Below are 23,952 nucleotides of genomic sequence, written 5' to 3' on the forward strand. Positions count from 1 at the left end.
TAAGTCAGTTCAAATAACAAGTAATCGAGACTGTGGGGGACAAACAGAATTCAGGTTGGCTTGGTGTTAGTCTCTAAGCGACTGTGACTAATTTAGGAAAAGTAGGCAGCTTAGCAGCAAAAGTATAATTCTTCGTGTTAATGAAACCTGGCCTTTTCCAGAGGGGTTCCAATAATTCCCATGACACAGATTAGTTTTCTACCAACACAACAGCTTTATACTGTTAGTGGTCAGAGATGAACCTAATATCTTTGTTTGCTTCCAAAACATCCTTTTAAAAATAATCAGGTTCTCCTTTACTCATGATTTCTTTAAGGTTAGACTACATAGAGAAGAAGAGAGACAGCTGAGAAAAAATGGCAGGATATATACTGTATACATTATATCTCGTGTGTGTGTGTGTGTGTGTGTGTGTGTGCGCACAAGCATTTATGCCCAAGCACACAAACACACTGCATTGAATCAGAGCATTTAAGAGCAGCAACTGTGGAATCAGGTGGCAAACTGCCTGGCTTTATATTCCAGCTTGACTACTCATTCAATATGTGACCCTGGACAAATTTCTGAATTTCCTGGGCCTTGGCTCCTGCAGTGGCAAAGTAATGAAACTTACATTATAGGGTTATTTTAAAGATCAAATGAGATAATTGATTGGAGTACTTACTGCCTGACTCACAGTAAGTGCTCGGTGGATGTCAGTTACTGTTATTAGTGATGACAATCTTAATAATAATCAAAGGCAGGCAGGAAATAAAGAGATTTCAGAAACGGATAAGAAAAAATAAAGACATGGGAGACACTACCCTTGAAGGTTTAAGTATTTTGGAAGGAGACAGGTATAATATTGTGATCTTAGGCTATATTATGTAATGTATATTAGTTAATGCTTGTAATGATAATAATCAGACTCTGTCAATACTTTATGGCTTTTTACCTTCCAGATTTAGCAGTGTGTGGCCAAGGAGAGCTACCTGGTTTGTTATATCTCATCAGGGTCAGGGTGAGCTGCTAGGCCTCTCCCCCAACCACTGTCCCCAGTTTGGCAAAGGCTCTAAGACACCAGTAGGTTCCATGAACATTCAAATCAGGCATTTAGTGGCAGTTGAGCCTTGATACCCTTAGAGCAGGGGTGGGGAATGTCCAGTCCAGGGCTGTAAAGACTTGAGAAATCATTTGGCCTGGCCTTGCCAAGGCATTAGGGGTGAGTTCATTAAATGTTTGACCAAATATAGCAGGCTAATTTTTAAGTTGATAATTTTGTATGGCTCTTGAACGATGTTATAAATATCCAAATGGCTCTTGGCTGAAAAAAGGGGCCCCTGCCTTACAGGAAGGTGCACATGTTCTGATATGGACAAAACTCTGCCAGACTTTGGGGATGGGGCAGGGAGGGAGGCTAACGTCACCCCTGTCCTCTCAGAGCTTCTAGTAATAAGTGGGCAAGACAGGCAGTGACAGTGCCATGAGTAATGACATAATTCAGAAAGTGCTGGAAAGAAAATTGGGGAATTGGAATGATAGCGAGAGACTTGACCTAGGGTGGCGGGTTGAGAAAAACCTCTCTGAAGAAGTGAGAGTGATAAGTAAGAGAAATCCAGAGAGAGGGGGGCTGCAGTGGGAAGGTGGGGGCAGGGGAATCAACATTTTGAAGGAAGGCACCCAGCCTAAAGAGACTTACTTTTAGCCCCCAAATCAGCGAGCAAAGGGAAGCATGATGGAGAAGGGCCTGAAGAGGTCAGCTGGATCATGCAGGACCTTGTTGGCCATGTCAATGGTTTTCAATATGAATTTAAAAACAGTCAGAAGCTTTGGTGGGCTTTAAAGTGGTAGTGTCCTTGGATTGGAGGAGACCAGAGTGGAAATAGAGCAGGCTGTACACTCATATTTTATAGCATTCTCTGCTTTAGACCTCAAGCGTTATACAGACATATCTTGACTTTGCTGTCTTTACCCAAATTTCTTCTTCTTTTTTTTAAATCTGGCATGGTTTCCATTTGGTCCCTTTTGTTTTCTTTTAATTTGCTCTTTTCTCTTGATATTATAGTGTTCACTTTTTCATTATTAAGAAGCAGCTCTCTGGCTGTGCCAGCCAAGTACAAATGGAATGTCATCATATTTGAGGAGAATTTCATCATGTTCATGATTCTGTCAAGCCTGTAGCTGTTTTCATTACAGGGAGGGAGAAGAAATGGCATTTAGTCTCGTATCAATCTCATAGGCATAAATGCTTTCTTCTCTCTCTCTCTCTTTCTCTCTCTTCCAATTTAGTAATTTGGGCAGTGAATGAGGGAGCAGCATGTTTTTTTTCTGTGAAAAACTGCCACTACCACCGCCCCCCCCCCACCCCCCCGCACACTAATCTGGAAAGTACATGCTTAACATATAACTGTTTTGTCTATTCATGTTTGAGAAAAAAGAGGGACTCTGTAGCCTAGGCCTAACCGACCCTTTGTCACGAGTGAACTGCAGAACTCCATGGTGGTCTGGGCTCTGCAGCCCCACCCTGTTCCCCTCCTGCCTCTGCCCTTCATTAGCTATGTGACCTTGGGCAAATTACTTAATGTCTCAGTGCTCACCTGTAAAATGGAGTCTTCTCTGCCTGCCTCAAAGGGTTCTCTTGAAGATTCCACTATGTAAAGGGATCCTTCATGAGCACGCAGTTATTCAAACCTTCAGGTCTGGCTTCTCCGTGGATAACCATTCCCAGAAGGATGTTGAATATGGTTGGTGATCGTGACCCCAGTCTGTACACAGCACAGTTTATTTTAAACTCTCGTTCTGGTGCCAGCCATTGGGGCAGCCCAGCAAGGCTACATTTATGACTCTCATGGGTTTCCTTGGCATAGGCCTCCTCAGCACCATCCTGACTGCTCCTGCCTCACCAAGTCCAGATGGTGTCCAGGTAACACACACACACACACACACACACACACACACACACGCGCGCGCACACTCTCTGCCTTATTAGAAAACACACAGGCAGTGGTGGTGGGATTCCCCCTGCCACTCCTCATTAAATACTGAGGATGCATTTAAAGATGGTGAAAGTAACCACATTAGCAACCCAGGAAACTAAACTTGCCTGGTTACCCACAAAAACGTATAGTTCCAGCAGCAGCATTTCTAGCGACTCCTTCTCAGCCCCAGAGAGGGTAGTAGAGAGCAGAGTGATATTTACTGCAGCTGTGTGCCCACCCACTCAACTGCTTTCAGAATTGGTCACATGGGGCCTACCCAGGACCTGCCTGTGTGCTGCAAAGGATGCATCCCAGGACCATGGTCGTGAGAATGGAGCAGTCGGTGTAGAAATGCCCCATGCAATTGACTCTGAACATAATCATGTAGAGGGGAGACACTGTGTCAGAAGAGTGTGTGGAGTCGGGCTTTGCAGGGAGGTGGGCTTTGGATGGTGAGGGGAGGACCTGCTGGCAGGCCAGGGGCTAGTTGGTGCCCTGAAGGCAGAGTGAGTGTGGTGGGTTTGCTGTAGCTTCTGGTGAGACCTTCAGCCTGTCGTGGGAGAGGTGATTATAAGGAAGTGATGGAAAATAAATAATACTAACTTTTGAACTTTTTAAAATATAGATTTGGAGTATTTCATAAATTTAGAAAAGAAAGAATACCAAGAAGCAAAGTACAGATAAGTAGGGTAATGGAAGCTCTTCAAATATAATTGGAGGAGGTCGGCTTCCTTGCCCCAGACAGAAGCAGGACACAAGAGGTTTCTGGACAGGATATTAATGACATCACCAACTAACAGTGTTGCTTTAAGTTGGCACTTGCTGCCTTGTTGCTACTTCTATCACTATCATTACCACTATGTTAACCACCACTGTGAACAATAGTTGTCATTTATTACCAGGCCGGCATGACTCAGTGGTTGAGTGTTGACCTATGAACCAGGAGGTCATGGTTCAATTTCCGGTCAGGGCACATGCCCAGTATGGGGCTTGCATGAGGCAGCTGATCAGTGGTTTTCTCTCATCATTGATATTTCTATCTCTCTCTCTCCCTCTTTCTTCCTCTCTGAAATCAATAAAAATATATTTTTTAAAAATAGCTGTCATTTATTAAGCCATTGTTTCATGCCAAAAAGTTTACTCACCTAATCTTACTTAACACTTATAAATCAGGAGCAATACTAACTACCTCATAAAGGTAGTTTAATATTGCTCCTGATTTACAAGTGAAGAAATGGGGTTAGAGATGCCAAGTGACTTAACTACTCTTGTTACCCAGCTAGGAATATCTATTTAATTCTAACCACTGTGTTATACTATCTCTCTTAGCCCCTTCTCTGCTCCCCTAAACCTCCACATATTTATAAACTGGAGATAATTTCTGTGTTCTGTACACCTAGAATAGTGCTTTTCAAAGTAGTGGGTTGTGAAATCAATTTATTAGCTTAAAAAAGGGTAGAAAATATCAGAATTTATCACATTTACTGTTCCTAAAACTTTGGTGTGGTGTATGACTGTGTGTGTGTGTGTGTGTATGTGTGTGTGTGTGTACTAGTATGTATGTATGGATGTATGTTACATGGGAAAATATATTTTATGAGAAAAAATATTACATGGGAAAATAATTTCCAACCATGAGTCACTGTCAGAAGGTTTGAGAGCTACTGTTCTAGAGTTTTTTTTAGGTCAAATAAATGTAAAATATTGTTGCAAAGCTCCTTGTAAACTCTAAAATACCCTGGAAGCCTAACTTATCATTCTTATTTAACACTGGGAACTGACACAAACAGATCAGGCATGGCAGATCAGTGTTGCTATGCTGTTCCTCCACCCATTTCATTCATTGCAGACAGCGCTAATCTGTCACCAAACCTGTGTCCAGTGGAACCAGGACTCACCTTTGACATACCTCATCAGAGCGCTCCAGGGCTTAACATGAAAAGATTTGTAAACCCAGCAATAGGCTTATGATTGCTGGAGTATACCAGGACCAGCCTGTGGCTATGAAGTACTGTTTAGAGTTTACCAAGCTCTGGCTCTCATTTACTGCTAGGAAAACAGATGCCATTCCTATGACAGCATGGGGGTCTCTGCATTACAAGCCCAGAAGGGTTTGGCTACTGTCTACTCCCCTCATAACACTCTCCACCATCATCCATCATCCTCATCTGGAAGCAATTTACCTCCCTCTGCCTCTCAAAGGACATCAGTTACATCCAGAATCCTCATCCATTTTCCCTGGAAACAAGGGTGGCAAGAGGCCCTTCTTGCCAAAGCCACTTTCTTGGGACCTGCTTTTTCCTCATTAATTGCAATTTCTCAGGGAACTGCAGGGAACATGGGGTGCAAATTCCCCAACAAGATTCGTGAAGGCATGTCCCTCCGGCGATGCACTGCTTCGCAGCTGATATAGCAAACTCTTATTGGTCACAAAAGGAGCTGGGTTTCACCCAGGTTAAAATAGAATGGAAACTATTTCTCTGCAAACTACAAAGGAAGCCTTTGGCATTGGCAGCTCTCTCAGAAGGCATCACAAAGGGATCCATGTGGGCCTAGGGATCTAAAAGACATGTCAAAGACTCCTTCAATGGAATGTGCAAGGCACAAGAAACTTTTGCATGTCGATTTTAGGTCAAGACTCAACATGACATTCTCGACTGTGGGAGAAAGTACTCAAGCAGCTCAATTACCAGCCCAGAAAGCAGGCTCTCGGTGTTTTATAGACCTTGCTAATGAATGAGTCCCGTGGCCTCTGCTGGACCGGGCTTCTCAGTCCTCTGCCAGCCTGCCTCCCACACCTCTGCACATTTGTCAAGCTCTAATGGATAGCTGGTGCCAACAGAGGCTGAGGTCTAGGCCTTTCTGTCTGGGCTACATAGAGATCTCAAGCCATTAGTAATTCAATCTGGAGTAATGAACATAGCCATACCAATTTGTGAGTAGTAATAATCAAGTGACAGATCAATTCATTATGTCACTCTACCAGAAGATATGCTAGTCATAAAAAGTACAGCTTCCCCCCCTACAAAGTTTCATAAAACTTAGATCAATGTGTTTTTAAGTTCTAAAATAAAATGGATCATTAAAAAGGAAATGAATTATGTTGGGTAGCCTCAAGCCTATTTATATTCAGACTTGCTTATCCAGAATTACTGTGCCTTTCTTTCCAAATGTCTTTGGGCATTGAGGCCTGCACATCTGAGTAATTGCTACTTATTAATTAAACCTGTGAAATGGAACACAGCTCCAGACTTTGAAAGGGGGGGTTGGGATAGTTGAAATACATTCTTCCCAAAATCATCAGTAATAATTTGAGTTTTTATGAGTAAATAGCTGCCTTGAGAATAATTGTTTTATGTCTACTGAGAAGCTTCCATCATCTTTTAACACCTCAGTGAACATTGTTGTGCTTCTCCTGGGCCAGGCATTGTGCTTAGCACAGGTGGTACCACCTAAAATAAGCACAGTCTCTATCCTAAGACAGCAGTAGAGACATCAATAACATGTAATAAATACAGGATTGTGACAACACTTCTGCCTTCACTGAGGGGTGAAAGATTAAGGAAATACTAGACAGAGACCGCATCAAAAAATAAAATAAAATACCTAGAAATACATTTAACCAAGGATGTAAAAGACCTGTACTCTGAAAATTATAAGACATTGAAGAAAAAAAAATGGAGGAAGATACAAATAACTGAAGCATATGCCACTCATGGATAGGATGAATTAACATCATTAAAATGTCCATACCCAAAGCAATATATAGAGTCAATGAAATTCCTATCAAGATATCAATGGTGTATTTCACAGAACTAGGACAAATATTCCAAAACTTTATATGGAACCCCCACATAGCCACAGCAATCTTGGGAAAGAAGAACAAAGTTGGAGAAATCATACTACCTGATATCAAACTATACTACAAGGCAATAGGAATAGAAGCATCATGGTACTGGCATAAAAACAGACATATGATCAATGGAACAGAGTAGAGAGTCTAGAAATAAACTCATGCCTTTATCTTCAATTAATATTTGACAAAGATGGCAAAAGTATACAATGGATGTAGATAACCTATTCAACAAGTGGTGTTGGGAAAATTGGACAGATCGATGCAAACAAAATGAAAGTAGACCATACACAAGAATAAACTAAAAATGGATTAAAGATTTAAATCTTAGATTCAAAACTATAAAAACCCTAGAAGAAAATATAGGCAGTAAAATCTCGGACATTTCTTATAGCAGTGTTTTTTGTTTTGTTTTGTTTCTGATATATAGCCTTGGGAAAGAAACAAAAGAAAAAAACAAATGGGACTGTATCAAACTAAAAGGTTTTTGCACAGCAAAGGAAACCATCAACAACATGAAAACATAATCCACTGAATGGGAGAACATATTTGCCAATGACACATCTGATAAAGGGTTAATATCCAAAATTTATAAAGAACTTATACAATTCAACACCAAAAAATAAAACAAAACACAAAGACAATCCAGTTTAAAAATGGGTCAAGGATCTGCATAGACACTTCTCCAGATATGACATACAGATGGCCATAGACATATGAAAAGATGCTCGATGTCAGTAAGTATCAGAGAGATGCAGATAAAACCACAGGAGATATCACCGCACACCTGTTAGAAGGGCTGTCATCAATACATCAACAAACAAATGTTGGCCAGGATGTGGAGAAAAGGGAGCCCTTATGCACTGTTAGTGGAAATGCAGATTGGTGCAGCCACGAAGGAAAGCAGTATGAAGTTACTTCAAAAAATTAAAAATTGTACTGCCTATGACCCAAATATTCCACATGTGGAAATATATTTGAAGAAACCTGAAACATGAATTTGAAAGAATATATGCACCCCGGTATTCCTTGCAGCATTATTTACAATAGCCCAAATGTCCATCATAAGATAAATTAACTGTGGTACCTTCATACCAGCGGTTCTCAGCCTGTGGGTCGCGACCCCTTTGGCGATCGAACGACCCTTTCACAGGGGTCGCCTAAGACCATCCTGCATATCAGATATTTATATTACAATTCATAACAGTAGCAACATTGCAGTTATGAAGTAGTAACAAAAATAATTTTATGGTTGGGTCACAACATGAGGAACTGTATTTAAAGGGCCAGAAGGTTGAGAACCAGTGCTTTATACAATGGAATACTACTCGGCCATAAAGAAGAAGGGAACTTACCCTTTGCGACAGCATGGATGGACCTGGAGAGCATTATGCTAAGTGAAATATGCCAGTCCGAGAAAGACAAGTATCCATATGATTTCACTCATATGTGGAATCAAATAAACAAAATAAACTAACAAACCAAATAGAAGCAGACTTGTAGATAGGCAAGAGATTGACAGCTGTCAGAGGGAAGAGGAATTGTGGTACAGTTGAAAAAGATGAAGGCATTAAGCCAAAGAGAAAAAACCCAACCCATAGACACAGACAACAGTATGGTGATTACCAGAGGGAAATGGGATTGAGAGGAGGTAGAAGAGAGTATGGGGAGATAAATGGTGATGGAAGGAGACTTGACTTGGGGTGGTGAACACATAATATAATATACAGATGATGTATTATAGAATTGTATACCTGAAACCTATATAACTTTATTAACTAATGCCACCCCAATAGATTTAATTAAAATGGGGGGGGGGACCCGATGAGGAACCCAAAGCTTGGACATACTGAGCCACTTGCCCAGACACCCAGAGCTGGAAACTGGCAGAGGTGACTTGGGAAAAAGTATACTATTTCTTAAGTTTGGCCTTCATATTCAAAACAGTGGAACCCACTATCAACACTCAAATAATAGAAGCATTGCTAAACACATTACACATTACATACACTTTGTCATTGTGTTCTCTCCCTACAATCCAAGGAGGTGTGAGGCCAATGCAGCTTTCAGCAGAGGAATGATGTAAATAGAGCTGACTTCTGGACAGTGCCTAGTGGTAGCAGGCAGGATAAAGCGGAACCTAGAAATTCTAGTCAGGGAGCCTAGTTATGAGGCTATTGCTTGAGTTGGAGTGCTGAGAAGCATGGTGGTGAAGAATGATCATCATCCAAACCATGTATTTTTATATTGGTCTGCAATTTAAAAGTGCCTTCGTACATATATAACTTGTTGATTCATTTGCACAAAGGACTTTTGTGACAAGAGGGGTAGGTCTATTGATTTAACTCCTTTGGGAGGGGAACTATAAGGGCATGGAATTCACTTCTGCACCCAGGAGCTGATGTTGAAAGCAATGGTCATTACTGCAGCTTTTAAATATGCATACTTGCTGATGGACTGAGGCACAGAAGCAAAGTCTTTTCCCCCCTTGCCAGGTAAGAACTTGACCATCTGCATTAAGGCTTTCAGACTAGAAATGTGATGCAGTTCTGGGTAGAATAGAAAACTCCAGGAACACAAAGAATGTTTGTAAAATATTCTTATGTGGACCAGGATATGAGTGGCAAATCTCCTTGCTGCAGGTGTTGCTTAGCAATCAAAAAGCAGCTTATATTTCTAATTGAGTTGTTCATAGACTTGACCCCTCTCCCCGCCATGACCCTTTCAGAGGTGGAAGTTTTTAGGAAATTACTTTCAGCCCTAGAAAAGTATAGCAAAGTACACATCTGCTGATAAAATTGGTTGAGTTACTATTTCAGTAAAGGCTCAGTTTCAAAACCTACACTTAGGTCAGTAGAACAGTTTTTTCTCCCACAAAATAGAAGTATACAAGCGAAACAGTGCTGGTATTTACAGAATTGTGTTAAAAAAAAAAAACACTCACTATAAATAGCCCTGAATGCTATGAAGGTATGTCTGTGCAAACTGACTTCTCTGCCCAATTTCCCTCTCGTTTCTCATAATGAATAGTTTCCTTCTTCTAACAGGTGATTTAGAGAAGCCCCTAATATTTTCTTAACAATAGTGAATGGCTTTAACTTTTGACTTACTTGTCTCTTATAGGTAATTTGTATATTTTTATACTCAGGGCTAGCAAATGGACAATTAAGTTTTATGGCTAGGTAATGGTGGCCTAGTTGTGGAGTGCAGATACATGTTTTGTGTAGCTGCTTATCCAAAAATATGCGTATGTGTTTAGCAAATTACTCAGACCCAGCTACTGTTGACCCTGTGTATTGTATTCCTTACCCTTTGAGTATAAATGACAATATAAACACAGCCATATACATAGATCTACAGTAGGGTTTTTTTTATCCTGTTTATTCCACATGTTTCATTTAATATAAGCCACAAGTTTCATGGGATGGGGCTTTAATACTCTGAGCCTAAAGTGCTTAATTTCCTGACTTCTTTTTGAGTATCCAGAGCTGCCCATTTTGAAAATTACGTCTATTTTGTGCCTATGTTTGCAAATGTATTAAAACCATCAAGAGTTTTTATATTTGAGCTAGAGAAAATGCTACTGATCACAGTGGCTTAAGCAGCAGCCAAGTATAGAAATTGTAACTAAGCGGAATTAGCAGGTACCTGGATTTGCAGAACAGTGATTTGGATGTACAAAGGTTCATATTTTGGAAGGCAGCTGCTTTGGTAGGTTGGTTGTTTAGGCAAAATGGAAATGATAATATGAAATAACTAAATAACGTGGGTACTGAAGATTTCTGAAGCTTTGATAGATGAAACTATGAGTAGAAAAGTCTGTCTTTGAATTCCAAAGATATCAGGAGGTATTCCAAGGTCTGGTTTCTTCTAGATGAGAAGTTGAAAAATAGGAAAGGTAGAGGGAAGTCAGCTGTTTATTTGTATACTATTTCTCTCATCTGTGCCTTTTCTTTTCCTTTTTCCCAGTGTTGCTAACAACCACAAGCAAAATTTGATGACAGTGGCGAACCTTGGCGTGGTGTTTGGACCCACCCTGCTTCGGCCTCAGGAAGAAACAGTAGCCGCCATCATGGATATCAAATTTCAGAACATTGTCATTGAGATCCTGATCGAAAACCATGATAAGGTGATATAATTGGGCACTGAAGAATTTGCCTTGGGGGAGGCTGAGTTGGAACTGGCATTCAGAGTTGACTGGTGTTCACATTGCTAATGAGAACTGTGATGATGATGAAGTTGCAGGTAGTGGCAGCAATGGCAGCAATGATAATTTCAGGATGGCAGCTGCAACAACAGTAGTTATGGTGGCGACAGCATTGGGAACTGTGCTGAGTCCTTTACATATGTTGCCTTTTTATCCTTACAACAATCCAATGAAGAAGGTGCTAGTCTAAGTCTCATTTTGAAGATTTCCTTTGCCCATTTTCTTTTACTTGGTTGTCCTCATGAGTTTATAATAGTTACTATAAGTGAAATTAAACTATTTTCATTAGTGTTGCAAATATTTTTCCTAATCTGAAGTTTGCCTTTCAGTTATATAAATGGTGTATTATTTCTATATATGTGTATGCATGTTTGTGTGTATGCATGCGTGTATGTGTGTGTGTGCATGCATGTGCATGGTCTGTCTTTTCCTTTAGGACATTTTGGTCTTTCTTAAGAAGACCTCCCTCCACAGAGTTGTCCTCATAACACTGGGGTAGGGGCATGATGCTTCACTCATCTGTCCCACCCCAGTTACGCATGGCAGATCCCTAGGTAGCTTCTCAGAAGCTGCAGGGTCCCCTAGAGCATCATTTGACAGCCACAGCTCTGGTGTCAAATAAAAAATGTGCTCCTTCTAAGTAAATCTTTACCTAGAATGGTGAATTAATTTTGCTAGATAACCTGCCAAATAAATTGAGACCACTCACCACCGCCTACACTAATAACACTCTAACGTTAGCTACCATCGTCTCTTGTCTGGATTTTTATTAGAGCCTCCTCGTTTGCTTCCCTCCTCTTACCCTTGGCTTGTCTATTCTGATATCAGCCACCAGAGTGAGATTTGTTTAAATTTAAGTCAAATCAAATCAGTTGTCTGCTAAGAACCCTTTAGGGGCTTTCCATGTCACTGAGTGAAAGCTAGAGCCCTTACAAGAGCCTGGAAGGTCCCACATGGTCTCTGCTTTCCCTGCTGTTACTGTCTCATCTCATTTCCTACCTGGGCTGCCTTGCTGTTCCCCACACCCGGCACCCCCTCCTACCTTAAGGCCTTTGCAGTTGCTATTAAACACTCTTCCTTCATAGAACTACATGGCATGTTTCCTCATCTCTTTCAAGCCTTCTAAGTGAGTCCCATCTAGATTTCTGTATTTAAAATTGCAAGCAGTCCCAGCCTCACTCCCTCCCTCCCCTTGATCCTGATTTCTCTCTCTTTCTCCATAGCACCTACCACTTCCTAGCATACTGTATAATTTACTTACTGATTTGATCTGTTGCCTTTGCGACCTCCACAAGAATGTACGCTTCATGAAAGCAGAAACTATTGTCAGTTTGTTCACTGCTTGGTTCCCAGGTTCTCAGTAGGCACCCAGCACATATATTGTGAATGGGCTCTTAAGGTAGCTGGCCTCCAAATAGTTCTCAGGAACCCTGGTCTCCTAATATTCACTCCATTGTGTAGTCCCCTTCAAGGGGAATAAGAGATTCCAATATTGATCCCAGTGTGATCAATAGGAATAGTGATCCCAATGTGATCAGTAGGATTTTGCAAAAGTAATGGAGTGTGACTTTGGAGACTAGTCATAAAAGACCTTGTAACATTTGCCTTGGTTTCTGGATGGGCTCACTGAACGGGAAACAAGCTACTGTGTTGTAAAGGCAGCCCCACAGCCCTGTGGGGAGGAAACCGGTTTCCTGCCAGCAACCAGACCAACTTGTCAGACACGTGAGTGAGCTGCTTCAGGAGTAGATCCTGCAGCCCTGATCAAACCTTCAGATGATGCAGCCCTGACTGACATCTTCAGGGCAACCTCGTAAGAGACCCTGAGTCAGAACTACCGTGCTAAGCCGCTCCTGAGTTCTTAACCCACAGAAGCAGGGAGTAAGTAGGTTTTAAGCAACTTATGACGTTTTTTGGTCATAAGATGTCATAGAGCATTAATAACTACTAAAGAACCTCTGATGTAAACTTTCACAAGTAGCGAGGGTATTCTGCAAAGTTGTGTAAGCAGCATGGCCTCCCTCTCCCATGGTTAATAAAGAGATACAGAAATCAAATAACTTTTTTGAAGAGATTATCTTCTTTTTATCCAAAATTTTGGGCCTCCTTCTAACCACCTCCTTTAAATATAATAAATCAGGTATAGTAGAAGTTTGTTATGTCTGATAAAAATGAACTTGTATAGAGGGGAGATATCGAACTGCAGTTTATAATATGGTTTCTAAAGACAAAGCACTTGGATTAAAATATGCTACCTCTTACTTGCCACGTGACCTTGAACAAACATGCTTCCTCTCACTCCTGTGCTTAACCTCTCTAGGCTTATTTTAAAAAATACTTTCAGTATAGTCTAACTGCTGTAACAAACAACCCCAAAATATCAGTAAAAGTTGATCTCTTGCTCACATAGCAGTTCACTGCAGGCATCTTGTATAGTGAGTGATTCAATAACCCAGGTTCCTCCCATCATGTAGATCTGCCTCTGCTCTGCAGATCACTGCAATAGACAGCTGGGGGAAGCATGAGAGAACATAGGAGATTGGGTAAGTTTATATGGGCCAAGCCTAGATGATGCTTTCCATATTTTCTTCTACATTCCATTGGCCAGAATTCACATGGCCACATCTAATTGCAAGGGAGGCTGGGAAAGCAGCCCAACCATATACTCAGAGAAGAGGGAAGCAATTTGGTGACCATCTAGCTAGTGTGCCACAGTCCTTCCATTGGTTTGTCCTGAGGATTAAATAAGATGATTTATTAAAGGGTTTAACCAAGAATCTGGTGGGTAGTAAGGTCCAGTAGGTATAAACCATTGTTTTTAGCAGTCTCAATAGATCCTCTGAAAATAGAGCTCAAGTCCATCCCTGGATGTGACATGTGCCCTTCTCCCAAAATAGTGCATTTTATAACTTAATCTTTTCTTAAATAAAATAATATTAAATGGTAAGGAATAAGCAATTTGATTATGTTTCATGTCCCTAAAAGGAAAAAAATAAAAGCTTATAGCAGGAAGTATCTCATGGTGTTTGAACTGTAGCTGTTTTTTAGGGTCCTTAGGCCTTCAAACCAGAAAACATATTTGAAAGCATGACAGAAAAAAGCACCGGATACTGCTAATAACAATATTGAAACTTGTGTAGACAAGCAGCTATCCTGCCTTGAGCACAAAATCTAGAAATAGAAATGAAATGTGAAATGCATGGCCAGACCTGCAAGTATATGGGCAAGAACTGTTGAGGAGACTCATCTAGTTGGCTGAATTGTACATTTCGTGACTCTCTGCTGTGGACTTGTGAGGTGCATTTTAAGAGGATTGCAGTGCTTATTTCTATGTTCTTTTGCATTAGTTAAGCCAGAGAGTGGGATGAATCACAGTGAGGTCCATGTTCCTGTGGGAGCTGATAAAGGAGTGTGAGGGAGAACATTCCTGGGTAAAGGCTGTACCAGAGTGTATGTCCCCAGTCCTGAGGGAGCTAATATACGCCCTTAATAGAGGTTTCTACTTTCAGACCCATGATGTATATGTGCATTATTCCAGGGAGAACATCCTTAATATTCATCAGGTTTGCCTTCCTGGTAAAAACAACTTAGAGTAAGGCAGCTTGGCTCCTTTTTAAATGTAGCTTCAGGCCTGGTATGGTATAAAGTGAGCAGCTGCTGCCTTGGCCTCCTTTGGAAGCCTGTGATGTTTACCTCACAGGAATTCTAAGCATCCATGGCCATACTCTGGCCTCTGACTTTCTGGAGACAAGGCTTTGAATCTCCTGCCAATAAAACTGAACTTTAAATCCAGAGAATTTTTATGTCCTTCCATGAACATTGTCAGAGACTTTAATTTATATAAAATTCATACCATTTAAATCTTAGGTAACAATATTTAATAAGCATTCCCTTGGCCTTGGCCATAACATACATTCACAAAGGTTCTGGAGTGACTAATTTTCCAACCATAGTGTCAGAAGTTGGCCAAAATCCTGAAACCACACTTGAAGAAATGCTTTTCAACAGCACTTTTTCATCCCCTCCCCCAACAAGAAGCGTATGATAGCATATGCCCTCTTGCTTGAAACAAGCCCTAATACAGATATTAAGTGATATCTGCCATAGTCACTGGCATAATATTCTCTCATTTAGTAAGACTAGTTTACATACGGTATTTGCTTTGTGCCTTGGAATAAAATTGGGAAGGATCCAGGAATAAGTAGAAAACAGTAGTGAAAGAGAATGTAGAAACCCAGACATGTAGGCACGGGAGAGGGAGAGGGAAAGGGAGAAGGAGGGGCAGGGGGAGGGAGGGGGAGAGGGAGACAGAAAGGGAGAGAATTATAAGATGTCTATTTCAGTTGTCCATCACTACATAACAAATCATGTCCAAGACTGTGACTTAAAACAGTAGTGATTTTTTCTCCCCCTGACAATTCTGAGAGGGCTTAGGTGTGCCCATATGGTATCAGCTGGGATTGTTTGACTGAGACTAGAGGATCCAGGATGCCTTACTCCACATGTCCGGGACCTTGGTAGTGGCTGTTGGCTGGGACATCTTGATCCTCCTCCACAGAGCCTCTCTTCTCCCCGTGTGATCTCTCAGTGTGCAGTAGTCTAGGCCAAACTTCCAAGAGAGCAAGCAAACACAGGAGGGGCAAGGCTTATCAAAGCCTGAGCCTAGAACAGAGTGTTACTTCAGTCACTTTGACATTTTAAAAAGAGGGCGAGGGGATACATGCTAGCTAGAAAATTCAGATTATTTACTTGCTAAAATATTTTTTTAAGAGAAGGAAAAGGGCTTGTATTTTAACAACTAAAGCATATAGTATTCTCTTTCCCTCCTTCCGTCCCTCCTTCCCACTTTACTCTCCCCTCTTGTTTACTAAGGACTAACACTGGACATTTAGCTCCAAGGGTTAGAAATGAGGATGTGCCTAGGATGAGTTATGTTGTCACTGGCACATCCTGTACATCCTCCAGACAGCACATGCTCTGTGTCCAGAAACATCCCCTGCTGAGCATGTCTTTTCACAGAGAACCCACCTGCATCTCCTTCCTTGGAGCCTTATTGATGTGTTTCACACAGACCTTCAGTGAGGTCACATTCAGCACACTAACTACATGCCCTGTCAGCAATGCTCCAGAAATCATCCTTCACCTCCCCAACTGACCAGGCAAGGGGTGCAATGTATGGAACAATTGTAGGAAATACTAGTAAATGCCCCAGTGTAAGCAGAGGCACAGAGGAAAAAGCCAGGAGACAGGACATTATATTTGGGGCTCATGGTGCTTTTTCTTTTTGCATGTTGGTAGTACATCCTGATTTATTTACTTAGTTGAAGATAATGGATATTTTTAATATACACAGACTAGAAGTAATACTATTCATGACAGTAATGTCTAACTTTTACTGATAGCTTATTGTTCTCAAGATATTGTGCTAAGCAGCTTTATATCCATATCATTTCATTTTCATAGCAACACTTAAAGTCAATATTTTTATCTCTATTTTATAAATTGTGAACCTGAAGTACAGAGAGTTTAAAAAACAGCTTGTTAGGAGAGGAACAAGGAACTGCTTTAACAAGGCCAAGCTTAATTATTAAGATTTATTTTAGTTCATCTCTACTTAATACAATAAATGTTTATTGAACATCCACTCTTGGTCAAATATAAATAAGATGAAACCTTTTTCTCCAAGGGTCTCCTGTTTTATCAGGGTATAACTAGCCATAATACAGGGTGCTAAGTGACATTCAGTAAGATGAATAAAGTAGATGGCACCCTGAGGAGAAATATTTAATTCTGCTTGTGTGGACTCTGACACACAAAAAGACATTTTCTAGGCAGAGAAAGACTGGCCCCAGGAACCGTCCTGAGGAACATTAGTCAGTTAATCAACATGCATCAGTTTGTGTGTATTAAAACGATGTGGCTATGAAAGAACTGTAGGTTATGTGTTAACAAGGAGTGGGAGGTAATGCCAGGCAGCTGGATTTAGCCGTTTGTCAAGGATCTTGAAAACTAGGAAGTGGGAGCCTGAAAGCCTGAAAAATGAGAGCTGTCAGAGGTTTCCAAGTAGAGGAGATGATTACATCAGCATTTTAGAAAGACATCCTAGGATCTGAACAGATTGGCTCTGATCCTTGAGATCAAAATCACTCCTTAACTCAATAAATAGCAAACAATACAGTTGACCATACTGTTGTAAACTTGTGGCTGTATATAAAATGCCTTACTCAGAGAGTATAACCTTTGACCTATAGCCTTTACTTAATTTAGGGCAGAGGTAGATCCGAATGGTTCTCCTGGCCAGACTTCCCGAAGGAAAATACCAGGTCATGGCATCATTTCCCATCAGTGACTCCTATCTGGGACTGTACTTGGATTATATGAGAGCTCTATACTGGTGGTCAGGATTCAGAGTTGAAAGTTCAAAGTGCAAAGATTTTGGCTGTTTCTATGCTTGTTTTAAGGTAATGATCAATCATTGAAAATTTCTCTTTCTGTATGGACAACTTTGTCTTAAAAAATCAAGTAAGCCAAATACTTGGACTTATAGTGGAAGTTACCAATATTTATATTCTAGTTAAGATTTTAAAAAAATATTGAATGCTGTATTGCCCAATATACCCAAAGCCCAGAAATGCTGCTATTTCTTGAAAGTTTTTCCTTTTATAATAGTAATCTTGCCAGGGATTCTGAAAAATTTAGATGTCTAGGAAGAACAAGAAAACAAATGGCCTCTTTTCAAAGTTTTGGTGAAACATGAAATCTCAGGTTAATATATGTGTGAATCTCTTACGTCTTCCTATTAAATTCCACCATACCATAGTACGATTGGACCCACTTGTTTTGTAACAGTTCACAATACTTCTTTTGGCTGTGATACCCAACAGGGTTTCTGCAAATGAAGCAAGATATGGTATTCTTATGTGCCCACATACCATATGCTTCTATCAGTACGGTCCCTTTAATGCCTGTTGGTGTTTGACAAAATAAATTATCATGATCTTTTCCCAGTCTAACCCTTTGCTTTGGAAGGGCTAGGGTTGTTGATCTTTGAGCTGTTAATTCTTAGAAATGCCCAAAGATCAGTGCCTCTTTAAAACATATGTTAACTTTTAATCTTATATATCAAGAAGACCTAACAACTATGGAACACCCCACTTAACACTTAGGATAAGCACCAAATCCTAACAACCTTGCATTCCCAATCTAATGGTAGTATTTTTCAATGCAATTGTTGTGATAGAGTTGATTTGGGCCCACCAGACTTCCTTGATCTGTTGGCAGTACTGAAATCCATTTCACAAGTGCTGTAGTTTATATACAAAATGTACATCAATTAAGAAAATGCAATTAATTTGAACAATTTCTGGCAACCCCCAACCCGGGTATGTACCCTGACCAGGAATTAAACCCACCTTTTGGTGTAGGGGATCATGCTCTAACCAACTGATCCACACCAGCTAGGGCTTTACTTTTTTTAGTTTTTGTTGCCTTTTCTTCCATTGGTTTCTGAATGAACTCTTTTTGGTCCTCTCTGTGTTAGGTTTAGAGGTAATCTAGACTTACTTGTATGCTGGGCTGGAATGCTTCTGTCCTAGGCCTGTTTCCCTTTTTAAGTATCAAGTGCTGTGCAAGTTGCTCTTCATTAATGTGATAAGGCTGTGCATCTGAGCATGTATGTTCCCTTCAAAAAGCCCTAGATAACAGATCATTGTTTGAACTGTGAAGCTCCTTTAATGTTACTCAAATAAAGATGGAGTTTTGTTGTATTTTATCCTTATTCTCTGTCAACAAAGATAACAGGACATAGAGTCTTTCTGGTGCTAGGGACAATCACAGCATCTTATGGGTTACCCAGGCCATTAACCAAATGGCACTGGGTCCTTCTGAGGGATTTTTAATAAAACTCCCTCAAATTGTTGATCCTTCTGCCAAAATGCTGATATCAACAGGACATTGGCCCTCCAACTGTCCCGATAAACCCTCTGTGTAGCTGCAGCCTCTGCACTTGGCTTCTTAACTGTAGCAGTAAGTGAGCCCTGCTGAGACTGGCTTAGCTTCCAGAAGGAAGGCACTGGGTTGTGGCTCTCGTGCCCTGCGCAGTTTCCTTCCACAGTCTGTCATGAGAAAGAGCAGTGCATGAGCCCTGCTCAGTAGGTCTAGCCCTCCACTCCCAAAGCAGGCACTCCAGGTTAAACAAGCCCATACTTGTTATTACTCATTATTACTCGGGACCCCGATGCATTAGTGTCTCAAGAAAATGCCTAGTCTCTTCTCTCAGAGAAGCCTTTCTGTTTTGCTCTTTAATCCCAGGCCCCTGTCGTTGATTTATTGCCTCAGAATTACTTCGCAGTTATAGACCAAGAACTCTTGATCATGACCTAATTTTCCTCCCATAAAAATCACAGCACATAATAAAGAGTGTGCCTCACACATTATAGGGAGGTTCTCATCCTTGTAAATGGCAGCGGCACGTGACGGATGGGATTAGAAGAGGTGTAAAATGTGTATGAGACATGTGGAGAACAAATTCCACAAATGTCAGTGGTCTAAATTGTCAAGATGGGCTTGAGGGGGAGGCCTGTGAAATTTGAATTTTGTAGGCAACACAAGGGAAAAAGAACATCAAATTCTAACATTGCTGTAAGCAGTTACGATCGATGTTTTGCAAAGAGCAGTAATTAAATTTGCACTTATAAATTAAATCCTCATGTCCCGACTGCAAATAATTCATTGTTGAGTCTCCAGTTATTTCCCTACTTAGACTTTTTTATTGAATGCAATAATGTCTTTTTAACACTGAGCGTCAAATTGTGTTAGGCGCTTCAGTCCTCACCACAGTCCTGGGTTTTTATAGATGAGACATCTGAAGGTCAGTTATCTAACTTCCTCAAAGTCACAGAGCTAGTAAATGATAAAATGAGATCCGTCAGACACTAAAATCATGTGATCTTTTTTGTTTTGTCTTCTGTCTCTCAAAATAATAGTCTATACAAAGACCACTAGTGGTTAAGATACACGAAGTCAAGCTAAGTCCATTCAGCTGTACTCACCTGTGTGACCTGGGACTAAACAGTTACTCTGAGTCTCAGTTTCCTCACCTACCAGATGGCAAGAATAATAGTACCTCCCTTGTAGGGTTGTTGTGAGTAAAATAATAAGATAACCCGTATAAATAACTTAAGATGATAAGCACTCTAATGATCTTGGTTCTTTTTATTATCTTTTATACCACCCTCGCCTCCTGCTGATCTCTGCCCAGTTCTGTGCTAAGCATTTTATGCGCATTATCATTTCAATAGCTCTGCAGGGCAGGTGTTAGATCCCCATTTTCAAGAGTTCCAAAGTTTGTCTAGCTCCAAAGCCTGCTTGCTTTCTGCCCATATAATGACTGCATTTTCCTAGTCTATGTTTTTTGTGGTGATATGACAGTGACGGTGAGGTCTTTGTAGCTGTGGTCGTTGCCCACTGAGGAGGCAGAACCAGAACTCAGCCCCAGTCAGTCTGACTGCAGAGGCCCAGCCACACTTGGCCACTGTGCTGCAAGGCTTGGAATTGATGGTTCTGCTAATTCCATATATAGGAAGCTTGAAATTGGGGTACTTGGAAGAGTTATCCAGAGTTGTATTTTTATTTTACAGTCGTATTCCCCAGTAGCTTCCAGAAGGCTTCCAGTCTTCCTAATAACTTATTTCTAAGGCAATCAGAATTAGTTCGTAAGTTTGGGCAGAATTAACAAGGGTCTTGCAGCCTAGCACAACTCTCCGTCCCCTTTTGTGTAAACTTGGAAAGGCCCTGTGAAATGAGTAGGTTGTTCCAACCACGTGATAGAGCTTCATAAATCCATTTCTCATAGATTATATAAGCTTTCCCATTCATCACTCATTGGTACTGTTATTCTTCCCCAAAGAATGAAGGGAACTTCATTTCATTCTCTTGAAAGTATCTCTTACAAACAAAATAGGATTGGAATAACCAACAAAATTGTGAATAAGTCAGTTTCCCATCAGAATTCCAGCTGGAGCTTTTAGTACAGAGGCCACACTCTTGGCCTGGCTAGAAGGTGGCCAGACAAGGAGCAGCTTTTAAACAACTTCATGTATTCAAGTTTCAGGGTTAAATGAGTAACAGTAATTTGGGGAATGATTTCTCAGACTCTTTGATGAAGGTTCATGTCATCTGCTCTGATGTAGTCTGATTTACAAAATGCCCTTGCACTTGGGAAAACTTGTTACGACAGTGGTGATAGTCTGATGTCTGACCCTTTACACCCTGCAGCATGCTCACTTGCACACCATTGCACTTGAGCCTGAGTATGGCCTTATAATCTGAGGCTAGGGCCTGGCTCACAGTGAAGAGAACTGGCCTTCAGGATGGTAACACTCCCCCCAGTGAAAATCTCCTTCTAGAGTGTATTCTAATATGCTCTTAGACCAGGGGTGGGGAACATCTGGCCCAAGGGCCGCATAAGACCCGAGAAATCATTTGGTCTGGCCCTTCTAAGGCATTAGGGGTGAGTTAATTAAATATTTGACCAAATATAGCAGGTTGATTTTCAAGTTGATAATTTTGTATGGCCCATAAATGATATTATAAATATCCAAATGGCCCTTGCCATAAAAAAGGTTCCCCACTCCTGACTGAGATGAAACAGCCAATGAAATATTATGTTCTCCTGTCTCACCCTGCATTGATGTGTACAAGCACAATTTTTCAGGCATCTGTCTAAATCCACGGTCCTTCCTTACCATTTACTCTCCTTTGTTTCTCTAGCATTTACTACAGTTTTAGGAGAAGGCAAGTGCTCACATTTTTGGTTACAGTTGAAATTTAACTGTTCCCATTGTAGTTGGTGGGGATCTCATTCTCAGTAACTTGTTAAGAAAAGAGAGACAAAACCTGGGGGACACCAAGCATAACAGGACAGAGGCCTATCACTAAGTTTGAATTCATTTAAAATGTTTTTAGGTAGGAATTGCTTTATGTGCTGTACTTGAGGCCAGAGGCAGAAGGGTTCTAAGAAACACCATTATTTGTTGAAATACATCCTTGTGGGTTTGGAGCCTCTGGCCTCTGTAGTCAGGACTGGCTAGAAAAGCTGAGCTGAGCGAATAATGACTGCTGAGGACGTGGAAAGTGAAGGTGTTAGTTACTTCAGCCCCAGGTTCCTGCCCTGGCCTCTCCTCTGCTTAGCTGTGCTGGTCAGGAAATCTCTCATTGTGGAATGCTCAGCCTGTTTGCTGTGTTGAGTTGACCGGGCAGATGTGAACACTCGTCTGAAGGAACAGTGTTTAAATATCAATGATAACGGTGCATGGGCAGGTTGTCACCCAGGAGCAGCCATGGTTCAGCTTATTTTGGGGGTCAAAGTAAAGGGAAGAGAACGCTTCTTAGAGGTTGTGGTCCTTGAGCTCAACAACAACCAGAAAGAGACTGGGGACATGTATAGCACTGGTACTTATTTTTAGGGATGCCAGCTCCTCTGGAAGCCAAATGATCTCAGTTGTTTTTGCGTGAAGTCCCCTTCTCCCCTTACCCCCTGGCCCCAGTTGAACTTAGCTATGTTGTGATTCGGTTTATTTTGTTGAAAATTCAGTCCCCTGGGGAAAATATGATAATGCTGTTTTCAGGCAGCTGTGTTTGGGAATGAGATGGACTGAACCAGCTGGCTGGCATCATTGGAGCCCAAGGACCTGCCAACCCATGGAGAGCAGCTGTTTGAGCTGAAATTCTTATCATTCTTATGACTTTGCTTCCTATATTATCAGCTTCTTAGTTCTTCTAAATGCACACATGAAGGAGAGAAAGCCATGACAAAGACTCTGATATGTTTAGGGCCACCCATAGTTTAAGGGACTGGGCCGCCATCATCATCCTCTTATTATTCATGACTGTCGGAAAAGAGAAAATCCAGAAGGAGGCTAGCTCTAAAGAGGAAGTGACAATAATGAGAGGATTGATAAATATTGATTTAATATAGTCGGGGTGTTAGAAGATTGTTTAATGAAGGAGGAAATGTCACAATGTAATGTTGAATGAAATGTATAGGATGCAAAACAGTATAAAGAATATAACCACATTATGGAAAAGTATTCTTTAACATTAAGTGAGATAACCAGTACAAAGCGCTTAACCTGGTGCCTGGCATGGCAAAGACTAAACAAATCACAGCTACTGGATGCAAACTCTATAACCACAGGCAACATGTGCCTGGCATAAAGTAGATGCTTAAAAGACCTTTCTTGATTGCATGAATTAGTGCTGCTGTTATTATTTGATGCATTGAAAAATGAATCTGGAAATTCTAAGGACATGGGTTTCTGTGTGGTCATCTGAAGTTATATCTGATTGTGGCAGCTTAACCTCTGTGCCTCAGTTCTTCATTATAAATGGTGAGGAGAGTACTTATTGCTCAGGTCACTGAGCACTGAATGAGCCACCCGTGAAACACATGCAGTGGCAGGTACCTAGGGAACCAACATTGAACGGTGGCTACTGTAATCAAGCTAACTAACCATATAAGTGGTATGTATTATAATAATTCTGCTGTCCTTGTGTCTGTAGAAAAAAGAGTTGTCATGATTTTTGTCTAACATTTTCTCGTTTTTTACCTTGGACTTTTTTTAAAAAAAAATAAAAGCTTAAATGTTTACAAGAAAATAAAACTCAAAAGCTAATAGTGGTTATCCTAGAATTGGGAGAGTTTTTCTGTTTTCTTCTTGATGCTTTTTTCAAATTGCCTGTAGTATTTATATATTTCTTTTATCATCACAAGGAAACACAAGTCCCCACCCCCCTTATAAATAAGGAAAAAAATTGCTCAGCATCAAAGATAACACTAGCCGAAACCGATTTGGCTCAGTGGATAGAGCGTCGGCCTGCAGACTGAAAGTTCCCAGGTTCGATTCCGGTCAGGGGCATGTACCTGGGTTGCGGGC

The 23,952-nt window shown here is 40.9% G+C and overlaps 1 protein-coding gene across 1 annotated transcript in view; it reads left to right on the plus strand.

Moving 5' to 3' along the window:
- Positions 1-23,952, plus strand: part of ARHGAP26 (Rho GTPase activating protein 26) — a 416,968-nt gene that overhangs the window by 299,743 nt on the left and 93,273 nt on the right. The window contains exon 18 of the mRNA XM_006777037.2: positions 10,780-10,939. Coding sequence (XP_006777100.1) covers positions 10,780-10,939 — 160 coding nt within the window. The remainder of the gene's footprint in view (positions 1-10,779; positions 10,940-23,952) is intronic.

Source organism: Myotis davidii, unplaced genomic scaffold (genome assembly GCF_000327345.1).
Source record: "Myotis davidii unplaced genomic scaffold, ASM32734v1 scaffold89, whole genome shotgun sequence".
In the NCBI taxonomy this organism is placed as follows: domain Eukaryota; kingdom Metazoa; phylum Chordata; class Mammalia; order Chiroptera; family Vespertilionidae; genus Myotis; species Myotis davidii.